A 20,674-nucleotide genomic window follows, 5' to 3' on the forward strand; every position below is an offset into this window, starting at 1 on the left:
TTTCTGATCAAGGGTCTAGGCCCGAAACGTCAGCTTTTGTGCTCCTAAGATGCTGCTTGGCCTGCTGTGTTCATCGATCTCCACACTTTGTTATCTTGGATTCTCCGGCATCTGCAGTTCCCATTATATCTCAAGGCATTTGGAGAGTTGCCTTCAAATTTTTAAAAAAATTCTGTAATTAAGAGTCTAATGATTTTCTATGGCTGGAAAAACCCATTGGGTTCATGAATGCCCTTTAGGGAAGGAAACTGCCATCCTTACCTGGGTCTGGCCTATATGTGACCCCAGACCCATAGCAATGTGGTTGGCTCTTAACTGCCTTCTGGAGAATTAAGGATGGGCAATAAATGCTGTTTAGCTTGTGACACCTTCTTCCCATGAATAAATAAAGAAAAAAGTATATATCTCATTTTCCCTTTTCTGTGTCACTGGGTCACAATCCTGGAATTCCTCCCTGACAGCATTGTAGATCAACCTACACCCCAAAGACTGCATCAGTTTAAGCAAGCAGATAACCACCACCTTCTCAAGGGTTCATATGTTCAATTTTATGCCATTGTGGACACGCTGCACACGTGAACAAATAGTTCAGAGCTAATGCGGAGCAACAAATGTTGAAGTTAAAATGACAGATTTATTGCCATGTAGAACAGTAGCATAGGACAGCAGCATTACCAGAGAAAACCAATTATCTTTCCAGAATATTGTGGAGAATATAATGGGCTGAGTATAGCATATTGCGTAAAGGACTTCAAAAAGTGTATGACATCTTCAACGTACAAAATACAATCAAATCTTGTTGAAGAAAACACAAAAATATAACGGTTCTATACATCAAATATCATTATGCATAAACAGTACGGTTTCATTGCCAGTGAGAAACTAAATTAGCAAAAGAGGCATACCCAGCAATGGGTTTTAGTGCAATAAACAATTTATCAAAAACAATTGGGGCTCAAAAGTATGCTGTAATATTTTATGTTAGTATCCTTCAGTGTTCGGCATGGCACCATTTTGAGATTACTGAGGGTTTTCAGCTCTGTGAAGAAAAGCAGAGAAGTTTAAGGTTGGTACAAATAAATAGCAATGGGAAATTAAATGGACAAAAATGTCCTAGCACAATGAGCAAATGTATATGTTTAATTTTTATCCCTTCTTGCTTTAATTAGCACCATTACCTTTTCCCTTTGTTAATAGTGCCCTGGCCTATGTTTGATGCTGAACTAATATGATAAATTCAAATTATCTTGCTCTTTTTGGAAGTTTGCTGTGCACAAGTTGTGACATTTTCTCCTTTACAACAGTGTCTACAATTCAATAGACAATAGACAATAGACAATAGGTGCTGGAGTAGGCCATTCGGCCATTCGAGCCAGCACCACCATTCATTATGATCATGGCTGATCATCCACAATCAGTAGCCTGTTCCTGCCTTATCCCCATAACCCTTGATTCCATTATCTTTAAGAGCTCTGTCTATCTCTTTCTTGAAAGCATCCAGAGAGTTGGCCTCCACTGCCTTCTGGGGCAGAGCATTCCATATATCCATCACTCTCTGGGTGAAGAAGTTTTTTCTCAACTCTGTTCTAAATGGCCTACCCCTAATTTTTAAACTGTGTCCTCTGGTCCTGGACTCACCCATCAGTGGAAACATGCTTCCTGCCTCCAGAGTGTCCAAACCCTTAATAATCTTATACGTAACAATCAGATCCCCTCTCATTCTTCTAAACTCAAGAGTATACAATTCAAAAGTGATTCAGCACTTGTGAGGGTGCAAGGATGCCCAAAACTCATAAAAGCTTTTCTTTTCCTTACTGCAGTACTGACGCACAAATATTAAGTTGCAAACTCATAACCACAAACATGTGTCTGCCATGTGCCCACAGTAAGGAGCAGGAAATCATTTCTCTTTGTAAAATAAACATTCTGTACAGCTTCCCGTAACTACATTGCAGTGAATCATTTTCCAAACGTATAGTATGGAAAGTATACCAGCTCTTGATGTCAGCTACTGTCTGATGGCATGTAACCTCAGTCCCAATCATTGTCTATTGATGTTTCGAGGAGTAAATTATTAATGAAATGCTCAGTTTTTTTCTTTCTGCCTATTTTTTTTACCATTCACTGGCCTTGGCTTCGAACCAGGAGAAGGAAGAGTATTTGTAAGCAGCTTCTGCATTGAAGACGGTAACTGTAAATCATCTTGGCTTGACAACAACAGCGACAGCCTGACTTTAACTCCTAGAACTGCGGGGATTACAGGTGATGGAGTTCAGATCCCATACCTTGTGGTGTCAGTGGCAGAGGTTGGGGCAGTGACATTGATGCTATTCCTGGCTCCAGAAGAGGATTCCTGTTGGAATTGAGTATTTCTGTTCCAGCTGGGGTGCCCTGGCCCCTGCTCCACTCATCAGAGAGCACATTTTCCAAGAGGTGTTCTTTAATTGTGTTTGATATCCAAGCCAAAGAATTCTACTTGGTTGGTACTTTATTCATTCAGGAGATGAAGGCATCACTGGCTACGCAGCACTTATTGCCCATCCCTAATTGCCTAGAGGGAAGTTATGAATCAACTACATTGCTGTGGGTCTGAAGTCACGTGTAGGCCAGACCAGGTAAGGATGGTAGTTCCTTTGCTAAAGGTCATAGTGAACCAGATGGGTTTTTTCCTGACAATCGGCAATGGATTCATGGTTACCACTAGACTCTTAATTCCAGATATTTACTGAATTCAAATTCCACCATCTGCTGTGGTGGGATTCAAACCCAGGTCCCCAAGTCTCTGGATAATATCACTAGGCCATTGCCTTCCCTGCCATCATCCTCATCTGCCAATTTAAAAATTCATTCCCTCCACCATTGATGCAATGTGCCAGCAGTGTGTACCATCTACAGGTCTCATTGTGGTGATGTGCCAAGGCTCCTTTGAAAATACCCACCACCTCCAGCTGGAAGAACAAAGGAAGCAGCTGCATGAGAACATTGCTGCCTTCAGATTCGCTTCGAAGCCATACACCATGAATTGGAACTATATTGTCATTCCTAGAACTTGCTCCTTTCCATGACTGAATCGAATAAAGGTCCTTGCTTTGAGCATCTGGCAGCATTGCCTAAAATGGATGTGATAAATTCAGCAGTAATCTAAAAACTGCACCAACTTATTTCAGCCATGCACTGCTGAATCTTTCAGTGTTGTGCCCATTTTAACCCTAAAAATTATGCACTAATTTCTACCCATTCTACTCTTCCCAGCTCAACCTCCACATCCCATCACTGGTCAGTTCATAAATTCACCATGCTCCCTTTAGAATTAAATTGACCAAAGCAAACTTACATCTACTTACATGAGAGGATAGCTGGCAGCTGATGCTATTCCACATTGATTATTTTTGTTCCTCGACATGTAAATATATCCTTCATCACCCCAGCCTGTTCCCCAGCTAACAAAAAGAAAATGAAGGAATATGAATGTTTCAAAATGTTAAAACTTAAATTAAATGGCAGATTCCAGCTCCTGTTTCTTCTGTTCTTGTGCTCTTGTGAAAATATGTCTTCAAATTACACTGAGCAACATTCCAGTTTCAATGAAGCATCATATCAGACTTAAAAATCTTATTTTATTTCTCTCTATAGACGCTGTCAGACCTGCTGAGTTTCTCCAGTACTTTATATTTTTAGTTTAGATCTCTAGCATCTGCAGTGTTTTGATTTTATTAGAATGTGGAATTTAACAGAGGCAATTGAACATATTTCAGATTTTCGTGGCATTAATGCTTGTGCTGAAATTGCATAGAATAAAATCTCAGACAAGCATGTTAAAGCTGCCTTTGCATTGGATCCTAACTCAATGAAGTGAGTTCCCATCACAGTGCACGTTTTTATGAACATTCATTTGTTGATGTGCATAATATCATGTAAAGTAGGAGATAGCATTTTAAACTACAACCCTACATATAATATGTTTTCCCTTTAAATATCCATTAATTCATCTTACAGGCATTGTGGGTCATATCCTTGCATTGATTCATGTTCAACTTCACTTTCTAATACCCAATTGAGAAATAATACTAAAACACTGCAATAAAACTGCATCTAACTTCCTTCTACCCAGAAAATCTGGGTAGCAGAAAGCTGAATGGAATATTTTGTAGGAAGGGCTATGACATGAATATTCATGGTGTGAAGCCAGACTGTGACATTGAAGTGCAGCTTCTTACATACTGCCCAGCCCACAGCAACCATCTTGCGGGTTGGTCAGGCATCTTCAGTCAAAAGAACACAAATTTGTTAAGGACCCAGCGGAATCCATCCTAACAGGGACCAGTGAAATAAGGCCCCCTTGGCTGCCCCTTAAAGAGTTTAGGATTGCTGGTGGCCGCTGCAATGTCCTTGGATACAGACCAACAACTTTGATCTGCTGTAGCTCAGAGGGGCAGCTGAAACAGCTCCTAGGGTGCCCTCTACCACCAGACCCTTTCAGACTTGAAGATCTGAAGGTCCTCAACTTGGAAGTCAGAGTCTGGGTTGAAAAATGCCAAGGGAGGGTGGAATGACAGGACAGGGATCAAAATACTTTGATAAATTATTTCCTGCTTTTATAAAGATTTCCCTGCCCCTTTACCCCCACAGGATAAGCATTCCAAAACAAAGGAAAATGGGGATGAAATATAATAATCTGATCATATCTAAGAACACCACGTAAAGCTCCTTGACAGTATTTGGGGTAGTAGACTTGCTCGCTGAGCTGGTGTGTTTGATTGCAGATATTTTGTCGCCCTGCTGGGTAACATCATCAGTGCACTTCCGACGAAGCGTTAGTGTCAGTCCTGCTTGTCATTTGTATGCCTCAGTCACTTATATGCCAACCTCCCCAGCAAACCGAGGCATATATATAACAAGTGGAATAGAACACCAATGCTTCACCAGAGGCGCACTGACAATGTTACCTAGCAGGGTTATGAAACGCTGCAATCAAACACACCAGGTGAAGGGTGATGAAGTGCCTAGGCCCGAAACGTCAGCTTTACTGCTCCCAAGATGCTGCTTGGCCCGCTGTGTTCATCCAGCTCCACACCTTCTTACACCAGCTCAGCGAGCAAGTCTACAACTCCATCCACAGCCCGGGCTACAAATATTCTCAAAACCTTTTGACAGTACTTGGCATGGTTGCTTCAGACAAATCCCAGTCAGCCACAATATGTTCAATGTCAGAAATCACACAACACCAAGTTATCGTTCAACAGGTTTATTTGAAAGCTTGCGTTTTCAAATAAACATGTTGGACTATAACTTGTTGTCATGTGATTTCTGACCTTGTTGACACCAGTCCAACACTGGGGCGCCTACAGTAGGTTTGATGAGAGACGCAGTGTGCCGCGCAGACAATCAAAGTGGAAAGTAAAACCACTGTTGAGCATGGAAGAGGAAAAAGAACTGAAAGAAGAAAAACTGCTGATCTTTCAGAAATAGTTTCAAATAATAAATTTTAATGGTCTGCAGCTGAACAGAACTATATCACTAGGTGCTTTCAGAGGGAAGGGTTTCCTCTTGTTTGTGCAGTGGTCATGAGCTCAGTGGTTAGCAAACAGACTTCTTGTTCTGAGTTGATTGTAAAAGGAGTGAAAAATGGCACCATGGTGATAAATCTCAGTAATCGAAAGTTAACTACTTTATTCTGCCAACATAAACAATCAATACAGATGGGTTGAGATAACAAGGTGTAGAGCTGGATGAACACAGCAGACCAAGCAGCATCAGAGGAGCAGGAAAGCTGACGTTTCAGGCCTAGACCCTTCTTCAGAAAATTATCTCAGATTCTCCAGCATCTGTGGTTCCTACTATTTCTGATACAGATGGTTTCTTCCTTGGTAATGAAACACAATAGCTCTCATATGTAATTTGGTGGAATTTAACCACAATTAGTAAATTTGGAATATAAAGCTAGTCTCACCAATGGTGACCATGAAACAGTTGTCAATTGTGAAAGGAAAATAACATCTGAAGCACTGATGTTATTCAGGGAAGAAAATCTACTGTTTTGCCCTGATTGGTCTGGCCTACATGTGATTCAAAGCAGCATAATTGACCCTTAATGGACCCATGAAAATGGGTGAGCAAGCCACTTAGTTCAAGCTTAATTAGTGATGAGGAACAAATGCCAGCCTTTTCAGCAATGCCTATGTCCCATGAAAGAATAAAGGAAAACAAATATGCATGAAAACTGAAACAATACCAGAAAATATTCTGGCATCAGCAGTGTTAGGTCAGTTTTAATGATTACATAATCAAAGAAAACATCAGTCCTAGATGACTGCTCCTTCATTTGAGAGGAGCAACTGCCTGAGGTTTAACCTGGTCACCTCAGACAAGGAATGAGTTTGAGGAGGCGAGTCCTTCGTGGTATTCTCAGCTCAAGAATTGAACCCATGCTGTTGGCAACACTCTGCATTGCAATCCAGCCACCTGAACCAACTGACCCCTGGATTGTGGGTGGTGTTTACAAGACAGTAGTTTATGCCTTTACCTGTTCTTAACCAGCCAGTAGTCATTTCCATGTAATGTTCCGTACCCAACAGCTAGAACACCATGATTGAGCTCTTCACTGCTACACAATGGCTCATCATACAATCCTGCATTCAAAAAAGAATGAAGTTGCCAATATTTTTCCAGGAAAAGACTACAAAAGGTTGTAAAATACCTGATAAAGAGAAAATCTGAGATAAGGAAGGCATCTTTTTCAACAAATATTCTGCATTATTAAGTGTGTTTCATACTTTCTTGATCCACACGAAATATGGAGTTATACAGTCATAGAGTGATACAGCATGGAAACAAATCCTTTGGCCTAATCCATCCATGCTGACCCTGTTTCCCAAACTAAACTAGCCCTATTTGCCTGTGTTTGGCCCATATCCCTCTAAATAACTGCTATACATGCACCTGTCCAAATGTCTTTTAAATGTTGTAATTATACTCACCCCAACACTTCCTCTGGGAGCTCGTTTCATATACGCATCATCCTCTGTGTGAAGAAGTTGCCCCTCAGGTTACATTTAAATCTTTCCCTCACACCTTAAACCTATACCCTATAGTTTTGGGCATCTACTTTTAATTCTAATTCTATATTAGGTCAGCCCTCCACCTCCTACACTCCAGGGGGAAAAGTTCCAGCCTATCCAGACTCTCCTTATAACTCAAACATTCCGGTCTCAGTAACATCCTTGGTTAATTAATGGGCACTTGTTGTCTTCTGTTCGCCGCCTCGCTAATTATTTCCCTTTCTGTCAAATTGTAAAAATATATGGTTTCCAGACTGGTCACCCAAGGCAACATGCCTACCAGGTCATGGGGGTGCTTCTGCTTGCTTGAATCTGGGGGCTACAAGAGGCTCGTATGGAGAGGGTGCAAATGAGTGGCCCCTGGAAGCCAGCTTTCTGCCCTTGCGTCCGACTCCCCTGATCTTCTCTTCCTATACATTCTCGCTGTTGGATCCCATGAAGAACAGGCTTGACCAATGGGCTTTAGGAGCCAGAATATGCTGGCCTTTCCCAGGACACCATTGTTGAAACCTGCAATAGGTCAAGAAGACCATCAGTCATCTCTTCACAAGGTGATTGGAGGGTGAAATGGAGAGCTTTCTTGTCAATGCGAGTGGGAAATTAGTCAACACCTAACACGCCTCGCTGCCCTCTTCGTCTAAGAAAGATAATTTGCGGACTATATGTCGATTATCTCACCCATGATTATGGCAGTACACCTCTTAAATGGCTTCTTTCTCTATGATCTTCCCACTCTTTTGACATCTAGCTTAAACACCTTTGAAATAGATCACTCCATCAAATTGAGCATGGATTCAGTTTTGCACAACAGAAGAGACAATTGTAAATTTTATCCACATAATTTGAATAGCCTAAATCTAGATCTCTTTCTGCATCCAAATTCCTCATATGAATTGTTGGCACAAGAATTTGAGCCATGGGTGTTAAATCATAAAATTGCACCAAGTAAATTGGCAAAGAATTATCAAAAAGACCAGTTTTTCATTCAAATGCCTACCTGAGGAATATAACTGGAAAGATAAATGACCTGCATCAATGGCAACAGAGATTGGCCCTTTGTATGCCACTGCTGATTGCAAATAAGCCTCGCTTCCCTCAGGTAGGCCAATATACCCATTGCAAACAGCGCCAATAGTTTCTGGATTGAACCTGCATGGTCCATCCTGAAAAAGTAGAACAAAAGTAACAAAGCTTATTGTGCTGACTACTGCTGAATTACTGATGTAGTATATCAGAAATGAAATTTCCATATTCAAAAATAGTCTCACCACGTCTGCGATTTTCACTAGGTGTGCAAATGCAAAATGTAGGCATTATTCCTTATGACATAGTACTTGACATACTGGTCATTTCTAGTGTCTCGAAAACGCAAAACTAAGTGGATTTTGTGGGGCACAGTAAGGCACTCGGTGAAATACAAAGATGACTAGGTGTGTTAATTAAATCTCAGAACTGTTACAACATGGAGGGAGGCCATTCACCCCATTAAAACTGTGTTGGCTCTCCAAACGAAATATTTACATGGTGCTAGTTCTCCACGTAATCCTGCTCATTGCTGCTTTTCTGGACTTTGGGTTAAATTGCAAAATAGCCTGTGACTTCACTTAGCAGGAACTGAATGTAGCAGCAATTTTATACATAGAAAAGAACTCTCAGAATGTGATGTATTTGTTGATATTGAAAAAGTAAAATACAAAATGGATCTGTTAATATCAGCTATTCATAGTCACTCACTGAGATGAACTCCACTCACTAGTTATTTAGTTTACTATCTTCAGCATTGATCTTTTGAAATGAAGCTTACTGGTAGGAATGAGTTCAGTATTTAGGTTTGATTTGCCCCTTTAGGCAGACATCACTTATGATAATGCGGTTGTTTTCTTAGAGTCACATTATCATAATGCTGCAGGAAGAGACCATTAGGTCCATAAGATCCATGCCAGCTCACTGAATTCATTTTTACTATTTTACTATTTTACAGCTTTACTTTTACAGTTCTCCCACACTATCCCCATGGCCCTGCACATTTATTTCCCTCAAGTGCACATCTCTTTTGAAATTAGTCTTGACTTAAATCACCTTCATCATTTCTTACGATATAGAAATAGTCCTTTTGCCCAAACTATACGTCAGTATCCTCCTGTTCTTGCAACATCTACTAGTGGGAACAGCTTTTCTCTGCTTATCCTACCTGCATCTTTACACCTTTATTAAATTGCCTTTCAATTTCCTTTGCTCCAATGGTAATCATAGCTCCTCCAGCCCAATTATCTCACTAAACTCTTCCATCCTTGGCACCTTTCTGGAAAATCCCCTTCCCACCCTCTCATTCTTCCAGAAGTGTGGTGTCCACAGCCAGGTACAATACTCAAGTTGTGCCTCACCAGAGTTTTCTAAAGATTCAGCGTGAGATCTCTGCATTTTTTCTCAGTGTCTTCACGTATGAAGCTCAAATTCCTGTTTGTTTTGTTAGCAGCTTTTTAAAATATGTTCTGCGCCCTTCAAAGATTTACGCACCTGAACTCCCAGCTGACTTTGTGTACTCCTTTTAAAAATGTCATTTAGCCTATATTCCTTCTCCCCGCACATTTTACCAAAATGCATCACCTCATGTTTCTCTGTGTATTAAATTTGATTTGCCATGTCTGTGTGTATTCTGCTAGCCTGGGTTCTCTTTAAATTAATTATCATTTTCAGTATTGCCATATCTCCAAATTTGGTATCTTTGGCAAATTTTGAAATTTTGCTCAGTATTCCAACATCCCATTTTGTGTCATTAAAAAGCACATTTACATAACTATCTATAGTTTCTGATTAAACATGCACATATGTACATGCATTCCCAATTAGGACCTCCACAGCACCACTGTGGGAGAACTTACACTGCAAGGAATGCCAATATTGCATCAAAAGAGGCCAATAAATGGAACTTTTCCAGCCTCACATACATTTGTTTTAATTTGTGGGAACGAATTAAAATAACTTGCAAGGTAGAAGAAATGAAAAGTCACAAAAAGAAAGTATAACAAAGATTTGCTTGGTAACTCAAGCACACATTCTCCCTTGGTGAACACTAGGAAAACACTTGGGGGAATCAACCTTTTGGACCACATCATGAATGTCCCTTTCACAGCCAAAATGTCATGGACTGGAACTTGGATCAAGAGCTTCTTACTTTCAGTTACAAAGCTGGATGTGAGAATAAAATCCAGGTTAGTTATGTACTGTTTAAATAGAAAGTCATAGCAAATAGTTCATTCATCCATCGTCAGTAGTTTAGGAGAAAGACAACCCCTCATAATCCAAGGATGTTGAGATCAATAGTTATGTTCTTATGAGTACCATGGAGGAGATTAATGGATGTAATTAGTCAACATCACCATTATCATTGCACAATCGACTACTAGGATGGTTGAAGGTGAACTTGATGGACCTTGACAATTCCTACGTTCGTATGATAGATATTAGCTGAAACTCGAATGACAAAGGAGCAAACCTCTAGCAATTCACAGAAAAAAAACATGTTTTTGTACTACCTTCAAGGAGGAATAATCCTTTGAACATGTTGGGCTATGTAGCATGATTGGCCCACTGTAGTCTTTATAATTCCAATGTGCCGATTTAAAAGCCCATTAAAGATTCACTTAAGTTCAAAAAGCAATTATTTTTCAGGTGGTTAATCGTACATCATTCCAATAAAGAAAACTGATTGTTTAGTGTCAAGCACTAGTTAATGCATCTAGTCTTTGTGTAGAAATGGAAACAAAAAATACAAGTAAAGGACCAAATCATATTTTGTGTTAATATCTGCTAAGTTTTCATTTGATTAAGGGAACTGTAGGATATTGTGTTATGTGTGTATGGGCAGCTGTGCCTATTTGCATTAAAGCAGCGATTTAATATGGAATACTTTGTCAAGATTATCTTAACCTCTGCGGTGTATGGATAGGATTCCTCGGTGTCAATTCCTTCATTGGCTATTATGTAACGAAAGGCAAAATCCATAAATCCACCATCACAGCCTTGGTTTCCATAATCACGGGAGCAGTCAACTAGCTGCTGTTCACTCAGAGAAACTAAGTTACCGGTCTTCCTAAAGTGCTGTCCTTCCAAAGATCCAGTCTATGGTTAAAAAAAACACACACATAATGACATACAGGCAAAACATATTCAATCAAAACCAGAGAATTAAAAAAAATGTTTCAATCTGTGTTTTATAAATTGCGAAGAAGATTGGGGAGGTTTACAGTGCAGAGTGATACCAACAGCACCAGTTTAGTTCCCGCACCAGCTGAAATTACCATGAAGGTCCCTCTTTCTCAATCTCTCTCTCTTGCCTGAGTCATGATGATGACCCTTAGGCTAAAATGGCCATCCAACATCTCTCTCTAATGAGGGAGCAGCCCTCTGGGACTTTGGTGACTTTAATTAACAAAACAATTCATTCTTTCTTCACAGGATACATTAAAACGTTAAAGGTGTCTAGAAGTTAGTATATTAAACATGTTATGAATTGTATTGCACAAAAATACTTGTTCATGTATTGAAGGCATCTCAATCTCAATACGCCAAACTGCGGAGCTAATGCCTTCTAACACCAAAGTGTGAAGACCCTTTTATTTTACCAATCTCACTCAATATTCACATTACAACCTCAGAGTTCAATCATAAATTTTCATATTTTAATCTCATCAAAGATTTGCCTAACTAATATTCAACATACCAGAATGTAATATTTTATTCTGATTAAACACAATTCTTATCTTGAAGTAAGATGCACAACTCAGACTTACAGCACTGAACGCCCAGCAGGAGCCACAATTTTCTTGGTTTTTCACAGCAGTGACGTAACCTTTATCTCTCCAGTCCACCTTGTCTGGAAGACCAACATTATTGAAGGGCAGAGAATGAAATGTGGTATGCTTTGTAGAATTTGTGTTTCGCAAGCGGTTGCCAAGCACCAATTTTTTATATTCTTCATTTTTCTGCAAAAAAATCATTCAACCCATTAATTTTTGTGGATTAGAAATTCACCAAAGCTCCTTAGAGGCTTCCGAACCCATGACCACTTTCATCTGGAAGAACAAAGGCAGTAGATACATTGGATAGATACATCACTCCCTGCAAGTTCTCCTCTAAACCACTCACCATCCTGGCATTGAAGAACGTCACTGTTCCTTCCGTGTTGCTGGGCCTAAATCCAGAAATTCCGTCCCTAAGGTCGTTATGGTTCTACCTACAGCACACGGACTGCAGTGGTTCAAAAAGGCAACTCACCACCACTTTACAGGCAACCCAGCAAGAAATGACGACTCAGCCAGCAATGCCCATGTGCCATGAGTGAATAAAATGTCATAAAATAAAAACTGGCCAGATACTTAAAATGAGAGAGATAAAAAGACTTGTGATCTTTCACATTATGAGTAAATGAGAATGTTATCCATATTGGATAACACTATGAAAGATATATTAACAAAAAAAATGTCTAAAGTCTACGGTCAGTGTATTTGATTGCTCTTTGACTAGCTAATGAGAATCTTGAAGGCTATGTATAGAGGTCTTCTGGTGTCATGAGGGCCCTATGGGTTGAAGTTTGCCAGAAGTCAGCCAAGTATCAAATTTATTGAGCATTGTGGAGAGTTTCTGTCCACAAACTCAAATGAGTTTTCTTGTGCTACCTTCCCAAGCTGGACCCATTACCAACGCGCCATACCTTTTGGCACCCCACTAGTTGTATTCTCCCACTCACCACAGATGGGTATTTTGCCCACTGCCGGGATTACACAAGATTGTTGGTGCTGGTGCTATTTTTAAACTCAGCCGACATATAGTCAATCACTGGTCATCCACAGCTGCTTTGAGTGGTTCCTGTCAATTGTCCCAAACATCTCATACAAAGGGACATCGGCCCTACAAGTTGCCAACAGGGACTTGGTGATTGAGTAGAACACATGACACTGGCAGACAGTAAGACTGGAAGAGATTCTTGCTCAATGTAATCAAGTATCTACGATTGGCACAGCTCGACTACACCGTGCGTGTAAAAAGGGGAGATCACCACAATGACCTGGAGTCTCTGAGTGCACAGGAACACAACACTACCACTAATGCTGTTGTCACACGATAACCATCAGTTCTATTCAGATAGTATGACATAAACTTGGAGAATGGTACAGAAACTCAGCAGGTCTGGCAGCACTCACGTCACACTAGACTAGAAACGTTAACTCTGCTCTTCGTACACAGAAGCTGTCAGACCTGCAGTTTCTCCAGCATTCTCTGTGCTTGTTTCAGATTCCCAGTCTCCACGGTATTCCTTTCACTGCTGAGATGATATCCTATGTTTGGAACTTGAATTCTCCAGCAAACTTGCATTATTGCCAAGTTTTCCTTCCACCTATTATATTCTAAATCCATAGAAATGGTAGTAACTTTAAAAACAAGAACATTGAAGAAAATCCTGTGACATTTTTATAATTTGCTTTGATACTTAATGTAGTGTTAAAATGCGAGAGTATGCCACCCATATCGCTCTCTGAAGCTAAATCTAGCTCCAACTCCAAGCTTGTAAAGCAACTGTAACATCATTTGAAAACAGAAACCACTTTGCACCAATAAAAAGCTGCTTTGTAGGTGCTTCGCTAAAGAAGCTAGTAAACAATGAATTACCAGGTCAGCAAAAGAGTTCATTCCCAGTCGGTAGTTATATAACCCCTGGTCTGCCAGCATATTGTGTGCTATAACCGTCTTCCGGTTAGTCAGCCAGATCTCCTTACGATGGTCTACTTCTTCAGGAGAAGAGTATAATTTGCCTTGAATTGAAGGAAGAGATTAGAGCAGTCACTTTATTTTCTCAATTTCTGAGTGAAATCTAATTGGGCGAATTCATTTGAATCGATTTAGAATAGTCTGTGGTCAATTAACTTTTCTTCAGTGCATCTAATACATTTAATACATTCAATGTAGACAAGGTGTATGGATGTGATATGGGAAGTACAATAAGTTGAAATATGAAAAACATTAGCATCCCCAAAACAAGATGGGACAACAATTTTCATCACAATATAAAAGGTTGTATTTTTATTAACTGAGAACAATTGAAAATATAAAAATCTGAAGGAAATTAATTAGTTAACCAGATTTTGCCATAATGGGCAACTAACAACATCTGCTATTAGATTTACCCTTGCATGCTTCAGTTCAGCACATTTTCACCTACAAGATGCCAGAGATGTGAGCTTGTTTTGGTCAAATATGGGCACCAGGGAACTGTGTGAACCAGTTAAAAGGCTATCTCCTTTACCTGTGACATTTATGGATGGGAAAATATATTGCAGTAGATGTCAAAAAGATAGTGAGTTCAGGATGGATTCAGTTATATATAAGAAGAGGAAAGAGAAAAATTAGATTAGAGAAAGCGAGAGAGGGAGAAAAGGAAACAACATTAAGTTGGCTTTGTCGGCAGCAGGATATTTTACCCAATGCAACAATTCTTGTTTTAGCACTCATAATAGAAGAAACTAGGCATGGAAAGTGTCACACTGACAACTATTTGTTACAACTGTCTATTGTATGCAATTATTACATTCATAAATATGTACATTTCTGGGCAAGTATTAGTCTATTCAATTTTAGTAGGGAACATCATAGTGTGGCATGCTTTATGTGATTCAAGTTAAGATGGAGTCTGAGATCTTTACTCTATTTGACCACATACTGTCATATAGTGATTACAGAATAAAAAACGTCTCTTTAAAGGATACTGGCATAATGTGATTAGTTATATTGACTGTGAGACAAATAGGACTGGCAAAATATTGAGAAAACCCAGGTATTTCCGAAATCTCACTGAAAAGAAGAACTAATAGAATAACATTCCACATCTATAATTGCTACCTGCATTGCTCTGAAGGTTAATTGTGCATATGGAATGCATCACTTTCATTTTGAATGATTTCTGTAAACTAAATCCTGTGATTCTTTTTTTCTTGCAATAGATTAAGCTTTCTTAGTTTGATTCTGATTTTCGAGACATTTTCCTTAATTGAATTTCACTGAGTGCATGCTGACTTTATGATAGTTTATGACAGATAATAACAAAATAACAACCTTTGGCCCCATGCTAACATTTCCTCCCTTGGCCTACTGCAATGTTCCAATGATGCTCAATGCACTTATTTTTATTAAAATGGCTTCTCCATTTTGTAGAAACTTTCCATGAACAATGGTTCATTTTATGACAATGATTTCAGATGGATTTTCTATTAATTGACTTATTTGTTACAGATTAAGGACTAACCCTTAACGTTAGATTTTGTCAAGTATACAGTAGCTGACATTTAACTGCAGCACAGTGAATCAGTGGCTTAGCTTTGCTGCCTCATAGCGCGATAGACCTGGATTCTACTCTCGGGTGACTGTCTGTGTGGAGCTTACATGTTCTCCCTGTGTCTGCATGGGTTTTCTCCAAGAGCTCTGATTTCCTCCTACAGTCCGAAGATGTGAAAAACAAGTGGATTGGCCTTGCTAAATCTTCCATAGTGTCAAAGGATGAGCAGGCTAAATGCATTACCTTCGGGATATGCAGTGTTATGGGGGTGGGTCTGAATGGAATGCTCGTCAGAGGGTTAAGAATAGAACCGCTGCAGTGTGAAAACGGGCCCTTCAGCCCAAAAAGTCCACACTGAACCTTGGAGCATCCCACCCAGACTCATCCCCCATAACCCACCTAATCTAGGGCAATTTAGCATGGCCAATTCGCCTAACCTACACATCTTTGGACTTTGGGAGGAAACCAGAACACCCAGAGGAAACCCACGCAGACACGGGGAGAACATACAAACTCCACACAGACAGTCACCTGAGGGTGGAATTGAACCCAGGTCCCTGAGCACTGTGAGGTGGCAGTGCTAACCACTGTGCCAAATTGTATGGACTTGGTGGTCCAAATGGCCTGCTCCCAAACTGTCACGATTCTATGCTGTCAGACTTGATAAGCCATGCCAGCACTTTATAATTTTATTGTTCCTCCTCCCTTCCTGTCAACAGCATTAAAACAATCATTTTCCAATTCATTTCAATTCTGAAGAAGAGTCATACCAGACCCAAAAAGATGAACTGTATTTCTCTCATCACAGTTGCTGCCAGACCTATTGAATTTCTCCAGCACTTTCTGTTTTTATTTCAGATTTCCACCGTCTGTAGTGTTTTTCTTTTTTATTCCACAGTATTTGCATAAATCTCCCGCTTGAGGCTGCCAATTCTCTATTATCCACGTCACACTCTTACACAATTGAGATGTCTCCCACTGTGTTGCTTTGTAAGAAGAAAAACTGTGTAAATTGGACCACAGCTATACTGCAGCACTATCTGAGACAGTCACAAAGACTTTTGTAAATTCTGAGCCACAGCTAAGCAGTGCAGTTTATACTGCATCTTGCAAATTGGCTAGTGTCCTGCCAGATTTTAATCTACCTCTATTTGTTATAAATCTCTAGTCCTCAATCCAAAAAACTTCAATACAAAGCATATTGGAGCTCCTCGCAGTATCAAGTTAAAATAAGGTGGGCAATTTATCATGGCCACTCCAACTAATCTGCACATCTTTGGACTGTGGGAGAAAACCAATGCACCCAGAGGAAGCCCACATCGACACAGGGAGAACAAGCAAACACCACACAGACAGTCACCTGGAGCTGGAATTGAATCGAGGTCCTTGGCGCTGTGAGGCAGCAGTGCTAACCACTGAGTCACCAAGTGTTGTACCGACTTTCATTGAGAACTATTTGACCTTACAGCAGAAATGATTTTTGAAATCCACACCAATAAAATTTTCACCTACGTAAAATAGAAGATGTAGAGCTGGATGAACACAACAGACTAAGCAGCATCAGAGGAGCAGGAAAGCTGATGTCTCGGGCCTGGACCCTGCTTCAGAAAATTTTCAGAAACATCAGCTTTCTTGCTCCTCTGATGCTGCTTGGCCTGCTGTGTTCATCCAGCTCCACACCTTGTTATCACAGATTATCCAGCATCTGCAGTTCCTGCCATCTCTAAAATAGAAGGTTTTGTTTGAGCAGGACTGAGCCGACATCTACTTGCAGGCCCAAATTCCCATCTAATCCACCCATTTCCAACTTTAACTGAGGCTAGAAAATAACCAACACAATCCAAGTAAGGGATTGACATTGTAGATATGGTAATGAGGCTGCCTAGCTTGTTGTCATGCTTTTTAAAGGGAACTTCTATCTTCGACTTTCCTGCCCATCAGACATTCCAGCTGCTTCATCGTAGTGCAGATTTGATGGAATCAAGAGCTTACACACCAATCTCCTGGATCCAGATGCCTACATGAAGATCTTTTACAATCTATGCTCCCCAAAGACTTTCCACATGTTTTCCAACCTTCTCTCCAATCAACCAAGCTCAGATCCTGCCCACCCCCAGCTCCATCATCCCCAAGTCCAACATTGTACCTGCCCCTCTCAGATATTTCATGTACTCCCCAAACCCCACCTTGATGCCCAGGACCTGCAGACACCATAATCACCAAAATCTGCAAAATATCCCACTCCTGTCGACCGACTGACCTGATCAACATCTTCCTGATTCACCCCCAATATCACCATCATTTATGTACCTCTTATTTCTCTAATTAAGAATTCTGAATACTTTTTTTTAATTAAGTCACAGGATATGGGTATTGTGACATGGCCAGTAGATTCATTTCCTATCCTTAAATTCCCTTGTCATAGTGATAGTGAGCTAACTTCTTGAACAGCTGCCACCCATTTGAGGACAGCTAATTGAAGGGAGCTCCAGGATTTTCAGCTGGCAGCACTAAAGGAGTGGCAGCAGTGTTCAGTGTTCCAACTCAGGATGGCAGATGGTAGTTTCCCCATGGATCTGCAGTCCTTGCCCTTTTAGATTGTAATGGCTGTGGGCTTAATGGTGCTGTTGAAAAGGTTTTTGGGAGTTATTGCAATACATTTGTAGCTTCCAGGCACTGTTACTGGAGAGAATAAGTTCTTATACTAAGATGGCTACGCTGGCACAGTAGATAGTGTTCAGGTTCCTGAGTCCATCCACTCCAGGCTGTCTGCACCCTTCTCTCTTTCACTCCTTTCTCATCTTTCTCTTTCTCTTTATCCTTTCTTTCATCGTTTGATGTTGTGGCGGAGCTGGAGCAGTGTCAGTGGGTCTTCGGCTGCAGTAGATGCAGTACCCACAGGTCATTATGGGGCATGAAATATCCTGAGTGGAAACTCCTTGCTGTGGTAGGCCTGACATGTGATCTCTTAGTGGGCCTGACATTGCTGTACCTGGGACACCTTGCAGAAGCCCTGAAACTGTCTCCGAAAACCCCTTGTGCAGAAGAAGAACTCTATTGCTGTAACTTCTTTTTATTCTTTTTATAATGCGAAATGGTGCCATATTGTGGCAACAACTCACTTTTCACTGTATCATTCTAGATATATGTGACAATAAATAGATAACTGGGGTGCAAATCAAGTGGTCTGTTTTGCCCTAGTTGTTTCAAGCCTGTTGAGTGTTGTTGGAGCAGCACTTATCCAGGTAAGTGGAGAATATTCTATGACACTTCTGGCCAGTGCCTTGGAGGTGATTGACAGACTTTGATGAGTATGGAGATATGTTAGAACATAGAATATAGAGCAGTACAGCACAGTACAGCCCCTTCAGCCCATGATGTTGTGCCGACCTATTATCCTACTAGGATCATGTTGCTGTGAGACCATCAGCTATAGGAGCAGGTTTAGGCCATTCAGTCCATTGAGGGTCTGGTCAGCAATTCAACAATGGCTGATATGTTTCTCAAACAGCCTTCTCATTATAACACACAATCCCCTTTCTATTCACTGTGGTATTTCAGTCTCTGAACCGTTCTTATAGTCACAGCACAGATATGGAAAACTTTGTTCAATTTCTGTTCGATGGTAATCTCTGGAAGTTGCTTGTGGTGGAGTGTGGAGCTAGTAGGTGAGCCAATCACGGTAAAACGTCTATGTTTTAATTTGCTCTTGCAGGTACAATATTTATGTAGCTGGTTCTATTAAGTTTTAATGGTGAGCTTTAACATGTTTGTGATAGATATCTAATGACAGTAATGTCATTGAAGGTCAGGGTAAGAGGTTAGATTCTCTCTTGTTAGTAGTAGATATTGCGTGGCACTGCTGTGGTGTGAATGTTACTTGTGGAAATTTCCTCTTGATGTGCTTCTCTTTGTGCTGTCTCTAAATGTTGTGCCAGACTGACTGAAATTCAAAATTTTCTACAGTCTAAAAATGCCCATAAATTGCTTCTCCTAGTTGGAAAACACCAAGAATTTATCAAAGTTATGTAAAAACAGTTACAAACACTTAAAAAGTTTTATAATCCAGCAATGTTCCCTTAAAACAAGTTAAACCTCAGCTCATTAGATATTTACGTAGATGTTGAAATACGCTGAGTAGATTTATAGCAACCATAACATAAGCAAGTGAACAAATAAAAAGCCAGAAAAATAACTGACCAAATTTCTTTTCCCAAGCAATCCATTCCAAATCTTCAACAGAGAGGCTGAGAGTGTTTGCTAATGCCACAGTAGCTGCGAAAACCACGAACTTCATTCTACATTGAAAGGTTTGCGTATTAATTAGTTCAAAGTTTCGAAAGCATGCAAATTGAAATTTGGGTGCTTGTAAATATTTTCTAACTGACCTGTTCAGCGGTACTAAATGGTGACTAAATGCGGTGACTAAATGTTTCTTACCTGTGGATGCCTTTTTACCAAAGGTCTATTGAGGTTAGACTTCAGAAACTAAAGCCTCAAATGACAGAATCTAGAAAATGCAAGACTTTTTAAATGCTTACCTAACTGAGAGTCATGAGGCTTTTTTTTGCTTACTGGCGGAAAAAAAAGAGGAAATGGGTGTTTCATCTGAAGACATGGTCAATTTATGCATGACAGAAATGTTCCCAGAATTGAACATTTTAATTGTTTAGCAATTTCAGTAGTCAATTTCTTGGTTAAGGGAAGTCATACATTTTATTCGTCAATGAAACTTCAGAGAGAAAATGTCTTAATTGTGAAAAACACAACTTTATTTCAAGCAAAAGCCTTTACTAAAACTGCCAAAATGTATATTTATATATATTTATATAGTTTAGTAAGCTTCTTACAATGGTTGATTTACAGTGCTCTGTGTCAGTCAAAATATATTAACACTTATAATGAAACTTGATGTGAGTCAAAAATAGCAACAAAGTCTATGCCAACACAGCTATTCAAAGCAATGTGATTTCTCATCATTCAGGAAGCAAGTATTGCTGATTTAAATATTACCTGTTCACGTGTTACAGCCAGTAAGAGGTGGTTAAAGGTCAAACTGTCTGACTGAAGCATCTTTTTGCTTTGAGATTGATATCAAGAAATTGAGGTTAAGACAGAACATGAACCTTCAAATGTTTTTTATTTCCTGATAGTGAATAAAATAACAGAATGTAGTCCTAAATCTTGCTGTTCTTATAAATACTGCAATCCCTTTCACATCTCTCTTTCTGCTAAAACAGAGGCATAAAATGTGACCAGGTGACCCACTTTCAATGATGATCACGCA

The 20,674-nt window shown here is 39.9% G+C and overlaps 1 protein-coding gene across 3 annotated transcripts; it reads right to left on the minus strand.

Moving 5' to 3' along the window:
• Positions 1 to 614: 614 nt before the first annotated feature.
• ctsl.1 (cathepsin L.1) lies at positions 615 to 19,942 on the minus strand. Of its 3 annotated transcripts, none has more exons than XM_048558018.2 (9): positions 19,828 to 19,942; positions 19,588 to 19,685; positions 13,728 to 13,870; positions 11,852 to 12,043; positions 10,989 to 11,180; positions 8,056 to 8,221; positions 6,524 to 6,629; positions 3,345 to 3,440; positions 615 to 1,039 (listed from the first exon to the last, which is right to left on the minus strand). In XM_048558018.2, exons 2-9 carry the CDS (start codon positions 19,682 to 19,684, stop codon positions 1,021 to 1,023), a joined length of 1,011 nt encoding a protein of 336 aa, XP_048413975.2. In that variant the 5' UTR covers position 19,685; positions 19,828 to 19,942; the 3' UTR covers positions 615 to 1,020. The 3 variants fall into 3 exon arrangements, with proteins under 3 accessions (XP_048413975.2, XP_048413976.2, XP_048413977.2); XM_048558019.2 differs by having other exon boundaries at positions 3,335 to 3,440; XM_048558020.2 differs by lacking the exon at positions 3,345 to 3,440.
• Positions 19,943 to 20,674: the final 732 nt, after the last annotated feature.

The sequence above is a fragment of the Stegostoma tigrinum genome, chromosome 24, assembly GCF_030684315.1.
Source record: "Stegostoma tigrinum isolate sSteTig4 chromosome 24, sSteTig4.hap1, whole genome shotgun sequence".
In the NCBI taxonomy this organism is placed as follows: domain Eukaryota; kingdom Metazoa; phylum Chordata; class Chondrichthyes; order Orectolobiformes; family Stegostomatidae; genus Stegostoma; species Stegostoma tigrinum.